The 14,211-nt window shown below is 46.4% G+C and overlaps 4 protein-coding genes across 4 annotated transcripts; 2 read left to right on the forward strand and 2 right to left on the reverse strand.

Moving 5' to 3' along the window:
* Nucleotides 1-1,295: 1,295 nt before the first annotated feature.
* Nucleotides 1,296-4,084, reverse strand: FOMMEDRAFT_104437 (nucleolar complex-associated protein 3; the record flags this gene model as incomplete). Its single annotated transcript, XM_007264103.1, has 8 exons — nt 3,844-4,084; nt 3,214-3,790; nt 2,870-3,149; nt 2,687-2,817; nt 2,240-2,626; nt 1,887-2,184; nt 1,734-1,825; nt 1,296-1,691 (listed from the first exon to the last, which is right to left on the reverse strand). The coding sequence occupies exons 1-8, from the start codon at nt 3,894-3,896 to the stop codon at nt 1,296-1,298; spliced, it is 2,214 nt and encodes a 737-aa protein (XP_007264165.1). The 5' UTR covers nt 3,897-4,084.
* Nucleotides 4,085-4,346: 262 nt separating this feature from the next.
* On the forward strand, nt 4,347-7,500 carry FOMMEDRAFT_166316 (uncharacterized protein; the record flags this gene model as incomplete). The annotated part of the gene is made up of 18 exons (XM_007264104.1): nt 4,347-4,541; nt 4,594-4,701; nt 4,762-4,807; nt 4,859-4,893; nt 4,950-4,973; nt 5,024-5,186; nt 5,234-5,297; nt 5,361-5,453; nt 5,506-5,581; nt 5,649-5,716; nt 5,780-5,894; nt 5,946-6,090; nt 6,155-6,261; nt 6,315-6,457; nt 6,506-6,653; nt 6,707-6,880; nt 6,941-7,025; nt 7,100-7,500. 18 exons carry the CDS (start codon nt 4,347-4,349, stop codon nt 7,378-7,380), a joined length of 2,070 nt encoding a protein of 689 aa, XP_007264166.1. The 3' UTR covers nt 7,381-7,500.
* Nucleotides 7,501-7,862: 362 nt separating this feature from the next.
* On the forward strand, nt 7,863-9,593 carry FOMMEDRAFT_104442 (O-methyltransferase family 3 protein; the record flags this gene model as incomplete). The annotated part of the gene is made up of 7 exons (XM_007264105.1): nt 7,863-8,092; nt 8,159-8,240; nt 8,292-8,483; nt 8,541-8,931; nt 8,990-9,274; nt 9,334-9,428; nt 9,479-9,593. The coding sequence occupies 4 exons, from the start codon at nt 7,863-7,865 to the stop codon at nt 8,724-8,726; spliced, it is 690 nt and encodes a 229-aa protein (XP_007264167.1). The 3' UTR covers nt 8,727-8,931; nt 8,990-9,274; nt 9,334-9,428; nt 9,479-9,593.
* Nucleotides 9,594-9,776: 183 nt separating this feature from the next.
* Nucleotides 9,777-14,150, reverse strand: FOMMEDRAFT_18232 (uncharacterized protein). Its single transcript, XM_007264106.1, has 15 exons — nt 14,034-14,150; nt 13,862-13,948; nt 13,697-13,798; nt 13,560-13,632; nt 13,390-13,496; nt 12,986-13,336; nt 12,388-12,936; nt 12,091-12,328; nt 11,575-12,041; nt 11,309-11,522; nt 11,021-11,250; nt 10,823-10,970; nt 10,662-10,763; nt 10,303-10,606; nt 9,777-10,253 (listed from the first exon to the last, which is right to left on the reverse strand). Exons 1-15 carry the CDS (start codon nt 14,037-14,039, stop codon nt 10,010-10,012), a joined length of 3,222 nt encoding a protein of 1,073 aa, XP_007264168.1. The 5' UTR covers nt 14,040-14,150; the 3' UTR covers nt 9,777-10,009.
* Between the last annotated feature and the right edge of the window lie 61 nt (nt 14,151-14,211).

Raw genomic sequence — 14,211 nt, forward strand, 5'->3', positions numbered from 1 at the left:
GATGTTCATTGCAGCTGGATTAGCATACGCCTGCTTATTGGTCATGTCTGCTTTGCAGGATGCGGGATGCCTGGTAGTAGATGAACGATCTTGGATTAATCGTAATCATATCGGATGACGGGACTTGAGAATATGGTGTCATACACATCCTTAATGCATCTCCTTTCACGAAGGCCGCCGAGACTCTGATGTGGTGTAGAGGTTCGTCTGGTGAATCCAATAGAAATAAAGAAGCTCATATAAACAAGCGACTTAATTTGATTAAGCCTTCCCTGTGCGAGAACGGACCACGGATGCGCCCAGTTACAGAATAGAAAGTGCAAAGAGTACAAGCGCATGCTCTGGAAGCTTCGCGCTCAGGACCAGCGAGAAAAGTGATTGATATGCAATTGGGTTACTTGAGCACATGCCCATGCAAGGCCGACCAGCTATTCTGTGGCATCTTGATAAGGCGCATCCATAAAAGGCGAAAACTCATAATAGAACAGGAGTTCGTGTGGATGTCCGGTGATACCCTAGGTCAGCTGTAGAATCATCTCACATCTTTTTGTTCCGGCTCATGACGGGGATTCCAAAGCAGTAGCTGCAAATGAACGGCTCGTAGCTTCTGACAGGCTAGAATACGGAGATGTGCGCACCCAGACATGCGGAAATTGTGGATGAACGCCCGTATTCGCGCATACTAGCGTCGCCGCTGCGGCGATACCTCATGCCGGCTCAATCAAGCAAAACCGAGGAGATTCGCTCTACGATCCTTTGACACGTAGGAATTTCCGTTTATCCCTGTTTGAACTTCGGCGGATCATCGACATCGAACACTATACAGATGTTGTATCACTGTACAAATTCCTTCAGAGACCGAAAGACACCAAGGAAACATCTAAGCCGATCGTCGATTTAACTGAATTAAATCCAAACATGATCCTATCTGACATTGGTTGCTGGCCGGACTAACCGAGAGAAAACCGACAGTCGATGAATAAGGAAAATCAGCTATTTCTAGTAGGTGACTTACAGGAATATTCTGGTGAGCGGAAAATATGCCGTGGAGGTTCCACACCTCAGGTTTTCATTTGTGAAATAAGATGCATCATGAGGCGAAGTATGTCCATAAGGTGAAGGATATTTGACCTTGTCTATCCGATTTATCTTATCTAAGATAAGATAAGTTAAGAGTGATCGACGGCAGGATTCCATTTCACGATGCGTGTTCCTAGAATGGAGTGCATCGCAAAGCAAGTCAAATAAAATAGGAAATAAGAGTACAACAAGGATTTTGTAAAAATTCCGCGCAATTAGTTGTGGTCGCGAGAGTACTGCAAAAGTCCCTCCGCTAGTCGTCGTACTTCTAAGTCGGCGTGTCTCTCAATTAGGAGTTGTAGTTCCCACAGATTTGTAGCGAAGGGATTGCACAACTGTGGATCATCGACGTCGGGTCGATACACACCATTGGTGATCCTGTCTTCGATTGACAACAACGCGTCAAGTTTCGGTTCCTTCACAAATAGACTCCGAACAAAATCTACCGTGCGGGCAGCAGTCGTGGCAGGGAAGTGCAAAGAGGCAATGAGAAGACGTTTGGCAAATGCAGCAGTACGCCATGGCGGTGACTTCGCGGATGGAGATCGCGAAAAGAATACGAGATTCAAGGCACGAAAGAGCATGTTGGCCAGAGTATCGCTTCGTTGTCCCTGTGCTGCTGCTTTCTTGTGGAAGACTTTCGTGCCGGCGACAGGCTCCTCAATTCCAGGCGTGGAACTTAGCGGCAGTATCAGGGCATATAGGTGATTTATGAAGTCTGTCAGATCAAGATTCAAAGCCTCTCCTGTGTAATGTCGAGCATGAGTAAGTAGATTCGAGCAACGTCCAAGAGACAACCAGTATACCTTGACCAGACAGCAATTCAAAGGCAGTGACAATGCAATGTAGACGATGGTGCATGTACTCGACGTCGGGAATTGAACCTTCTATTTCTTGCTCCGCGTTTTCTTTGGTCTCGATAGTATATGTACTGTGGGAGACGTGGTCACGGAGCACCTGTAACAGATCCTTGAAGAAGTCGATATTCACGAGATGCGCGAAACGTGAGATTCCCTGTAGCGCGGCAGGAAGGAGAGGGGTTGGCTTGTCACTTTTCAGTATTCGGAAATAAAGAACGAATAAAAGCTTGAGAGTTTCTGTTTGCTGTGGGAAACTCCGATAAATAACATTACTTGTACATTTCGACATTCTTACTCACCACAGACATGCGTTCTTCCAGATCAACCTCTGCATTTGCCTCACGCATTTCATCCTCGATCGCCTTAGTCTCCTTGAGTTTCTTCAAAGCCTTTTTACTAACATGCGGCTGTGGTGTCGATTTCCCTTTCGCCCTCCGGGCAGCCGCTTTGCCTTTGGACATGGTTTCCCCGGGCCTCTCTTTATCAGCCCTTGATTGTGATGCACGGATGCCACCAAGTTCCGTCTTCAGACGCAAGTCAAGAAGACAGAACATGACGTTGGGGTGCACGTTAAAATGTCGCTCTTTAATCATTCGGTTCAAGAGTCGAACGATTTCAAGTGACGCCTGACCGATCGTATCCGTACGAAAGACAAACGTCAAAGTCTTCAGGCATAGTTCGGACGACTAGCAAGATTCGTCAACTCCCGTTGAGCTATACATGAAGTAAAGTTGTGCGATACAGACCTCATCCCACACCTTTCTGCTGAGACGTGCTACGACCACAGTCATTAGGTTGACTCGGAAGTTAAAGTGAGTCAAATCGGACAACAATTGGCATATGCATTGTAAAGCGGACTCAGCGAGTTCGCTCTTTGCTGGAAACATTAAGCATTAGAAGACGAGTAAATAAGTATTTAAACAGCATACCTTTTAGCTCAGCTTCAAGTACACGCAAATAAGCATGATATACGCTCACAAGGCCCTGCTCGAAATCTCGAGTCCGCTGGACTATCTGGCTAACCTTCTCCGCTTTCTCCTTGTCAGTCAACGGGCGTATACGATAGCCTGGTACGATGTCCTTGAATACAGCAAGTTGCGAGAGAATAGCAAGTCGTCGAACCAGCACATCGTTGGGTACCGGATCGGGATGCGAGGGCGTGGAGACGTGCGGGAGGCAAAACGTGTGTAAACGCCGCAAAAGTCCAATCTGTTGCGTGGATAGATTCAGACATGCTTAATATCAGAATGATAGAATGTATGAAGCAACGTACACTGTTTTCTGAATCAGCGACAATGTCCTGGCATATGCTTGCAATCTGTTCTTTCGCTTGTTGCACTCTTGCCTTACGTGATTTAGTTGAGATGATATCAACGACTGCGGGTCTTCCGAAACGAGCCCCAGTCGCGACATCTTCCCTAACTTGTACGTTCTGTTCCTCCTTCAACCTGAGCTCTTCGCCTGAAGTTTCTTCTTCCTCTTGCCTTCGAGGAATGACCTTATGCACCGAGTGCACGACTTTCCCGTCCTGGAGCTTAATAGGTAAGCGAGAGACTCCTTTCTCATCTTCACTTGAGCCCCATGATTTTTTGTGCTTTCTAGGCATCGTCTCATATGGCTTTTCTTCGTCATCCGAAGCTGCGCGAGCGATCCTCCGTCTTGTCCGTTGTGAAGAGAAAGTAGAAGATGCAGTATCATCGCCGGAGATATTATCATCCTCATCTTCAGTTCTCAAACTCCAGGATTCATCAACTTCGCTATGTGAATCAACGGATGGAAGGTCGTCCTCTCTAGCGGGTACTCTCTCGGGCTTTGTGAGCTGATGTAGCCTCTCTTGCTCTCTCTTGCTCCTAGCTTTTTGTCAGTCGCTAGGGTTCGAATTGAAATGAAGAGCGATATGCACCTTGCTATGCCCTTTTCGTCCAGATGCTGCAGAAATCCTCCCGCAGCGTTCATGTTCTCAGCAAAGAACTCAAGTTCTTCTTCAGAGATCTCCGACCCCGTCAAGGAGTCATTATGTGGAATAGGAATGAAAGGTTTCTCGTATGCGTGATCTTTGCCTTTACCCTTGTCATTTGTTTTTACCTTCTTGCTGGACTTGGTACTTTTCCCCGGCGACAGCTTCGCCTTTTTTGAGGAAATCTACATCTGCATTGAGACAAAGACAACGTAATGTCTAATGTTTAGAAGTACCTGAGATGTGCTAGCCTTGCGTTTCCTTAATGTTTTGTTTTTCAGAGCCATGGAGGAAAGCTGAAAGCTGAGTACAGTGCGTTCTATCAGTGACAGTGACAATCTCTCAAATTTTGTGCATGCTCATTCGGCAACCTCCGACTGTCACGCGTGTCAACGCGTCAGGTCACGCTACTCACGCGTCTCAGAACTCAAACATTAACAACAACGACAATGCCCACTCATCGGGCAAGCCAAGTTAGACCAAGGGATCACACAGCGCAATCGGATCTGAAAACGAGTCTAAAACCCCACCATATCCCACTTCTTGGTGTCCTGTTTTGGGTCTTCCATCCTCAGGATCGGCTCAGGCTGGAACCGAGCGCCTTATTAGAGGTCTTTCGCGTCCTCATCAGTGAAATCTCTGAAGTAAGCAAGCCTGCACGAGCGCGTGTCTATTGAAGTTCATACCTCTTTCTAGGTTACTCAGCCTAAATCATTTTGTGATCTCTTGGCTGAGATTGATAAACGGCTCCCGATAGCTAAGGCACAGGCTGATGGCAACCTGTCTGAGAAACTGAGGGCACTCGTTCGTCGTGTGTAATCGCAAAGTTACGAGGTTCATGCTGAGATGATGTTTCTGTTCTAGCCCCCCCTTTTGAACTCGCCTCACCGTCTCACCGAATTCTTCTCAGGTTTGCATTTCTCTTACTTCCTCGGTCGATTTCTGCTTATGACATGCTTAGAGTTGACTCTGTTGTGGCTATCCGATGACGATGAGGTTATGCGCCAATACGCTGAATTATTATTGATATTTATACTCTTTTACCCATATAGTCAGTAGAGCAAGATCCACCTATAGTACGTTAAAGAAATGTGTTAAAATACAGGTTCTCAAGTGGCTTCAATAGGAAAAACGGTCATTGTTTGGTCTATTCTTAAGACGTGCATATCTTGCATTCAGAAAGCTGTCGTTCCTCGGGCTTTCAAGTTTCGTGGATGAATTTCAAGCATGGGCATCAGGAAATACAAGTCAAATAAAACGGGCGATCGCAAAAGATGCCATAAGAAATGGTAATGTAAACTAGTGAGCATTCAGTGCCCTCTCTAACTCGTGACAGATGATATCTTGATTAAAACCCATAACGACATACGACCTTCTGCTGATCCGGAATCATTCGCCGTGTAAGCCTGTTCCTAGCCATTGCTAGAAAACGTATGGATTTTTTGGGACCCTCAAAATCTTAGGTTTGACAAGGCTCGTGCAAATGGTGATGCACATGTGGCCGCAGAAAACGTTCGGCGGTTCTTCGAACAACGTTTCAATGAATCGACGGACTTGTGAGCCGAGTGCTTTTTTGTTTGGTCTAATAGTTCTGACGACATTACGCAGAGATCTTCGCCAGCTTGCCATATTCAACCTGGTTAGAACGCATATCTTCAATGGACATCTCTTAGCTGCGCGAAATGTCAATACCTTTGGTTCTTACTCTTGTGCACGGACTCATTGCATGTGTGTGTCATTACTTTAAACAGCTACTTCTGGAGGCTATTACAGTAGCACGAACATCCGGTGACAACATAGTCCTTCAGCAATGTATGGCGTAAGTAATTCATACATCGTCCATTAATAGAAGCCTGAATCTCATACAATGCGTGACTTACAGACTCCTACGACGTATAGAGGGCAGAACGAGATCACGTCGGGAGCCCTTGAACGAAATCCAAGCTGATATACCTCCTATGGAGGTGCTGAACGATTGCGGGAAGCTGTTACGTGAAGTACGTTGGTCCATGTTCACCTTCGTATTCTGCATATTCATTGCCATTTAGGCCCAACCGCTCGGTGACTGCTTTGAGAAAGTAGTCGAAGCATTAGCAGTATACGATAATGCCGGAGGATTCCGCGGTAGTCCAACGACTCTTGATGATCAATGGGCATTTCATGCTATGCAATCGGTCCTTTGGAAGTTAGCAGGTACGTGAAATTGGGGACAGCTGACTGAATTGTGGGCTCTAGATTGAAGTTTCGGCGTGAATAGGTTGCGAGAGGTTAGCTATGATTGAAGAGAGCATTGTCCTTGCTTTCACTGCAAGCGGAGGTCCCGACGACAATCGATTCACGATACTTCAAAATAGAGCGGCGATGGTACGTTAGAAAAGCATCTCGCAGACTCTAGTGACGTACTGGGACCTCTTCAGTATACAAGACAAAGCAAAGAAGTCGAGGCCTTCAGTATCCTTTTAGATCCCGAAACTTGGCGAGGTTTAAGCTTCAGCTTGAATCAAGTACAGTACTGGTCGGGAGAGATTTGGATAACAATGCTTCATCTTGCTACTCGAAGGTAGGTTCTTGTCAACTTATATTAATGCATTGCGCTCAAAGCGAGAAGAGGGCAAATTCGCCAAGCAGACGAATTCCTCAAACCCCGTAGACCTGGCTCTTTCAATGGGTCCACCGACCTATATTTCCTACCACTGGACAGACTGAATGCGCTCCCGACGATTGCTGGACAGCTGTATAGGGCGTTACAGATGAGGGTAAGTGCAAATTTCCACCAGATCGTTGTGCTTCGTCCTTAAGTCATGCACAGAAAGTAAACCAGGGAGCGTCGTCCGTGGATCACATCTTAAAGGCGTTGTGGCAGAGTGAATACCAAGGACGGTTCCGGCTTTATCGATTAGCGATGATTCTTCTGGCTGATGTCGGCCTTGAGTTCGGAATGACCGTATGGAGTAGGAGGCTGGTGGAAGAAGTATTGCCGCAAGTGCGCGTGCCATTATCATATGTCATACCGCATAAGACTAATAAGACCTTTGTAACGAAGCTGATTTCTGGTGAAGATATCGAACAACGAGCATTCGCATGCTTTGTTCTCGCTCGTTGCATAATTGCTTGCGCCGAAAAGAATCGTAAGAATTTATCTCTACCGCAAGTCATCCTGACCTTGCAATTGACACTCTTTTGTACTTCAAATGCCTTGCAGCGGAAGAACTGGGCAACGCAATCCCGTATCTTCAAATAGCAGAACAGGATTATCGCACTCTCGAGATTCACACCGCAGTTCAAGATGTCCTTTACGTCACGGCTCTCGTATACAACAGCCTAGGAGAAAAGGAGCATGCAGCCCGTGATGCCGCAGCAATGAGGCACATGGACGCGAAGAAGGAGCACATGCGGTTGGAGAGAATCCCAGTTAATGAGGGTTGGTCTGAGATCTGGGACCTGACTTGTGAGATATGCTCCGCACTTGCTCTGAGACAGTGACTACGTTGTATATAGCTGCTTGATTGTAATGCGGAGCGATGGTTCGATTAAAATGTATAGTCAATTTACATTTACAGGTATCTGCAGAGGCCGATATCCATGCCTCTGCGAACTTTCAATAAAGAATTTGCTGGGATCTAAGCATGGTGCAGTTGCTGAACAGAATCCGCAGAACGTCACTCCTGCAGAAGCCTGCTCATAGCGGTAAGTAAATCAAGAGCAAGCAACACGAACTTCTGACAATACTTAAGAAATATGCCGTAGTGAAGTTACTCTATCATTGGCCGACCAGAATTAGAGTATGCCGAATCGTTCGTATCAGACAAAATTATCATCTAATTCACATGACTATCCAAGTTGTCCAACACTCAGGGTCTAGAGCACAGCTCTGGGAATATAAGTCATTATCAATGCTAATTGCTCTCGTGCCTCCTCGTTCCCGGTCCTTCCATCTTGTCACATAGGTCTCTCGACTTAAAATGATGCAACCACAAGACTTCGTGCCAACAAACAAAGAAGACTGGGCCAAGTCCGATATTTACCACAATAAATTCCTTATCCCAGAAGATCCGGTACTTGAATTTGCGGTGAAGACTAGTCGGGACAATGGGTTACCGGATATCGCAGTGAGCGCTGCGCAGGGTAAATTCCTGAACCTCGTGGCACGGTCTATACGTGCTAAGAGGATTCTTGAGGTCGGGACGTTGGGAGGGTATGTACTTAATCAAATTAAATCGGTTAAAATAATGACTGAGGAAGCCGATTTCTTTAATCTCAGGTATTCTACGATATGGCTTACTAGAGCACTACCTGCGGATGGAAAACTCGTTAGCCTTGAGATTGACCAGCTACGTGCTAAAGTATGGTCCTTTGAAATATATCTCTTGATAACACTGACGTGGACATTGCAGGTAGCTCAGGACAACCTTGACCACGCTGGTCTTATGAACAAAGTCGAGATTAAAGTTGGTCCTGCCGCAGATACGTTGAAGGCACTCGATTCGAGTGAACCCTTCGATCTCGTGTTTATTGATGCCGACAAACCCAATAATTTGACGTACTTCCTCGAAGCAAAACGGTTGACTAGGCAAGGAGCCGTAATTGTGCGTTGTTCTCCCTGCTCCTCCAGATCCGACGTGTTCACTAAAGTCCTAGCACAGCTCGTTGATAACGTCGTTCGTTGGGCGAAAGTCGCTTTGGAGCCCGAAGACACTAATGATAGGAATGTGCTGGGAGTCCGAAAACTTTTGAATCACCTGAAGGACGATAAGGAGGTAGACGGGACAACGCTAGGCCTGGTCGGTGACAAGGGTTACGACGGTATACTGTATGCCATCAAGAAATGATCTCTTTGAGGCATTTTGAATACGAAACAGTGCAAGCAGTGCACCCAGGGAAAAGGACGGCATTATAATTCGTGCTAATTTGGGTAGAGAGCAGCGTGTTGCAATGTCTAGAGGGAAATTATTTTGTACTATAGATACGTACTTTTCAGGTGCATTTTACCGAGTTACTTGAACTGGGTACTATAGGAGGGTCATCCCAGCCAGCCTAATCATATATACAAATCAATTGCATCCTTGAGTAGAGACAATAAAATGACACGTACCAACACTGTGTATCTTTCCTTCCCTTCTTCGTCAACGACTTTTCGTCTTGAACCCTCGACGATGCTTGGTGTGTTCGTAAATCTCCCTATCCTCTCCAGAACATCCGCATCCATATTATATTTTCTTGCTACCCCTTGTAACTCTTCTCGTGAACGAGCAGCTTTTCTGGACTCCAACGCGTCAACAAGCTCGCTCGCTCGAAGACGGTTCCTGGGAGGTGCATAGGATGCTGCCTGTTGTTCAGACGTTTCTCTGGACTGTAGTAAACGCTTCATGTGGTCATCCTTGACGATCCAGTTGTCAGTTCCAGAAACTACTAAGTACCTGGAGTTGTCTCACATACCGCTCGAACCGCTGACATGTGATGGTCAACCTTGACTGGACCAAGCTGCTTGAGCTTTTGCATAAAATCAGGGTCTCCTGCATCCATTTCAATTGCTACCTTTGAGGTTGGAAATAAGCAACATTTGAGACAGAAAGTTCCTTACAGGCACTTTTAGTTTCACTAGCCATAGGTACGTTCTTTTTCGGAAGTTGTGACGGTACACCCCTGTCTGTCCTTGCCCCTGCCCAGGCCGCAGATGGTTTTGAAGGAAGCTTTCGTGAAACCTTTGATGATGAGCTACCCATGCTGGGTACGGTTGAGGAAGGGTAGCAAAACACGGGGTTGTCAGTGACGTATGTCGTGTCTCAACGCGCTTCGTGCTCCTGACTAATCTCCAGTATCACGAAGATCAGTTTCATTTGGCTCAATTTATTCCTAACGCTCCGTTAGCCAGAAGGATAAAACGCTACAAGCATTTGGTTCTAATTTACATTTCAAGGAGCCAAAGACGGAAAGCTCGATAGCAGGTGAACAATAACATCGTAACAGGAAAATGTAGAAAGACTTGGCGGATGGTAGAAAAAAGGAATCGAGGAAATGCAAGACGAGTCTACACGATGTCCTAGTAGGAATAGGATAGGTCGGTGTGTTTGAAGAATGAACATAAAACAGCAGTTTGATAGTGACCCATAGGTTAGATATCCTCATCCTTGTCTTCGATCTGCGAAGGTTTCAACATTCCGGGAATGCGCATCGCCGCACTACGTTCTTCCTCCGCCTTCCTCTGAGCTTCTGCTTCCTTCTCTTCTAAGAACAACTCAGCGTTATCTCCGGAGAACTCCTTTAGTGAGATGAGGAAGTCGCGCAAGGAGAGCTTGAAGCGGTTGATATCGCTGTGCAGCTCGCCAAGGCTTACGACGAATGCCTGTACTTGGGCCCTATGGAACAGTCAGTATGCAATAACAAAGACCACATATAAAAACGTACAATTGCATGTGCGGGAATGCTGTCTTGAGGAGGTTGGTGCAGTACTCGCGAAGGAAGACCGCATTGGAGATGTTAGGATCCGCCACCGTTGATGGGTCAAACAACGGCGCCTGGATTTGGTTCGTCTCTACTAATTGGAATAACCGTGCCAATAGCAAACTCTGTAGTTTGAAGCCGCTCTTGTGGTCCGTATCGGTTAAGACGTAGAAAATGTCCTGTGTGATACTCAGGAAGAACTGCTGGAAGAAAGCGTTTGAGACGGATTGTTCTGCTGCAGCGAAGTTGTTAACAACTTCAAGACAGACTAGACGACATCAAGTGAGGAACGTTATAGAGATAGAAGAAGGCGTTTCACGTACGATTCAAGCCCATGTCAGCAATATCCCGCATGGTATGCTTGATAGCCCAAATAATGCTATCCATAAACATCTTGAACGTTGGTGGAGGCAACCCAAGTAATGCTAATAAGTAGGTCATCGTCAGTTCTCGATCTCGACACGACACAGAGAAACCCGCAAACCTGGGAAGCAGTTAATGTTGATGGCTCGTAGAAGCTTGAAGAATCCGACACGGTGTTCAGGATACTCGGAAAAGTCCTGATTGATCATGCTCAGAGTTGGCTCGAAGACAGCATCCAGAACTGGAGGAATCTGTGGAGTAAGAAGTGGCTAAAAGGAGGTCAGCGAAACGAAGACCATACTTCCTCCAGACGACTTACCCCAAGGCGTGTAGTGATGGCGGCCATCACATTGAGAACTTCAGCATCACGAGCTGCAGGTACGTTCGCACTGTAATCCCCGAGAATTGCGTCTAATAATGGGGGGATAAAGTTGTTGTACACGGCATCTAAATCCTCCGCCTTTTTTATATAGGTCTCCATGAGCTTGAGGATTTCTTTTTTGACGGTGCGCAATTGGCGAACTTTCGGAGTCTTAGTGGCGATGAGACCTAGAAACGAGTAAAGGATATTAGAAGTAGAACGATAGGGTGACGTCTATTTCGTCACCTTCCCGAGCGACAGATTCGCTAATAATGCCGCTAACGGCCTTGTAGAGTCCAAGCATATCCATGAATATGCGTCCTAATTGTGGTAGGAAAAAGCTTCCAATCGACTGGCAGGCTGCAACATTTGTTTTGAGTACATTGGCGAGAATCTTGATGTTATCGATGCTGCTGAGCACATCCATGTTCTGCGCTGCCTGCGCCATCAGGGAATCCCACTACGGATTTATGAGCTAAGTTTGAATGATTGAAAAGGAAACGTTAACTTACAGCATTATTGGGTAATTCCATGAGCTTTGCTATTAATTTTTCCTGCTGCGGTTTATTCGGCTGCGCGGAAATCATGTAACCAACTGCCTCGTAGAATGTATGCACTTGCAAAGGAGCGAGATCGACGGTAATGCGGTGCAGGGAGCGCAGGATCTCATCCACGAATGGCTCTGTCTCCCCAGATTGCTGCATGACGAAGTGTCGCCTGCATTTCTGCGCGATCTTGATGAAAGTATCACAGGCCATATCTTGTACTCCTTCATGCGTCTCGTGCATAAACTCGAAGAGCTTATTGACCACAGTCTTCAGGAACTTCCAATGCGCTTTGAGGAAACGTGGATATTGGCCGACAATATACATGATGTTGGAAGCAACAATCGCCTTGTTGTCCTTTCCACGCTTCATTTCAACAAGCCCAAGAAGTTCTTTTATGACAGTCACGAGGAATCGCTTCTCCGTCTCCTCATCTAGTAAAACGTTAGTTGCATGTCGTAAAGACACCACGCTTCAACTTACTCATAGCTCCAGAAATAGAACCGATGGCCCAGCACAGTGTATTGAGGTTATTCCACGACCATTCGGAACCGTCGACTTGCTTTGCAAGCTTCTCCGTCAGGATATTTTCCGTGTCGAGAACGTCCAGATGTGTCAGATACACGAGAAGTTCACGCATAGACTTATAGAGGACAATGGTATCGCTCTCCTTCATGAACTCGCGGACAACTTCACCTTCGTCATTCTCCACGACGAGGACCTGGAGGCATTTACTGCGTCAGATATACTCTTCTACAATCAGGCGAAAGACTGGACTACCTCTTCCGGCTTGACCATCTTTTCAATAACAACCAGTCGAAGATTCGAAAGCACGTCACTGTAAATATTCTTCCGTAGGTTCACGCTATTAAGCATGGAAGAATTTCCTAAGTTAAGTCCCATAAGGAGACCCGAGTCTCCAATAGGTAGACTCTGGATTTCCTCATACAACTCAGCGACGAGCTTTAGCCAATACTCCAGACAGATCTTGAAGATCTCCCGTTCGTCTACTTGAGAGACTTTCACCATGTACAGGTGTGCGTTCAGGAGGACATCGCGGTTCTGCTCTGTCTCGACAGCTCGGAGGTGATTTGAGAGGAAATTGGTAAGGAACAGCGCAAGGTTTAACACCAACTCCTGTCCAGAGTCATTTGCATTTGCGTATGCTTCAGCGATATTGGTATTTGGTGGGATCATGCGGTTGACGGATGTCATGACCATCGCAAACAGAATGACAAACTTGGGGTCGTATTCCGGACCTACGTTTAAGGCAGCAATTTCCGCTAGGCACTTCAATGTGACGTTTCGAAAATCGGCAACTTCGAGGAACTGGCATACCCATAAACGTCATCTCCATGAGAATATAAATTTAACGTACCCTCGTCATTAGGAGATCAATTATAGTTGTCTCAAAGATATAACCTAGTGGGATCCAGTTTAAGAAACGTAGAAGCGTCTCCAAAGTTGCTCTGATGAGTGACGTTTTCTGCGCCTCCTCGAGAATTTCGGAGCAGAGTTTGAATATCTCGGAGAACTCGCCGCACATCTGGTTCTTCAGGTTCTTTGTCTTTGCCTGGGTCATTTGTTCGGCCGAAAAGTCAAAAATCTCCTCGGACAGAAGTTTGAGAATAACCATGTTATTCTCGCAAAGGGACAGGTTAGTCTTTGACGACTCGACAAGTTCGGGAATAAAAGTCGGCCAATTATGTGGCCATTCTTGCTTCAAAATCTTTTGCGAATTGTTTTCAACCTCCCATAAAGACTATAGAAATAACGACGTACTTGAACCAATGCCAAGTTGAGCTTGTTGACATATGATTTCTCTCGTCTCATTGTTTGCTCATCGGAAGAGACTTTGACGACCACTCCAACAATGAAATTTCGAATCCCTGTGTCCGGAACAAGATAGGAGTTAGGTATAATCTCAAATTAGAACATGGTGAACAGTTGACCTTGTCGTTGACCCTCTGGAAGCATCTTCCATCGAGTTTGCACGAGCTTCTCCAAAATTTGTAGACCGATGTACTGTTTAGCGTAGATGACACATGAGCGCTTGAAGACACAGTATGAAAAGGATTGGAAACGGTACCTTGGACTGCTGGAACGAGCAACGTTCTAAGATATCCGGGACACGCGACCAAGAGTCTGGATGTTCTTCGAATTGGGTTAAGACGCGTTGTGCCATTTGATGCTACAATATCAAGCCACAATAGATCAGTTCTGGCACAAATCACGAAAGTTCATCCACACGCACCTCGCTGCCTGCGCCCGAGTAAAAGGCCATCACGACGCGATCGAGGAGCTCGACATCGAATGGTTCCCGTGAAAAGTCGAGAAGGGCCTGACGAGGAGCGGTTAGCACGACGAATACAGACGAGCCCGGCGCATTCAGCCAGCGGTCGGCAAGCAAAGACCTCAAGACGTACCTCCATGGTTGTCGTGTACGCGATTAACGCGTTTTTAGGGCGTCCTACTTATACGGGGTACAAAACTAAGTTGCGACGTCGTCGGCGTCTGCAACCAGTGCGTGTGGACGTTGAAGACAGTTAAGCCAAGGGTTGAGGGCCACGAAACGTGACCAAAAGCCGAGGTGGATTGGTGATC

The sequence above is a fragment of the Fomitiporia mediterranea genome (genome assembly GCF_000271605.1).
Source record: "Fomitiporia mediterranea MF3/22 unplaced genomic scaffold FOMMEscaffold_3, whole genome shotgun sequence".
Classification (NCBI taxonomy): domain Eukaryota; kingdom Fungi; phylum Basidiomycota; class Agaricomycetes; order Hymenochaetales; family Hymenochaetaceae; genus Fomitiporia; species Fomitiporia mediterranea.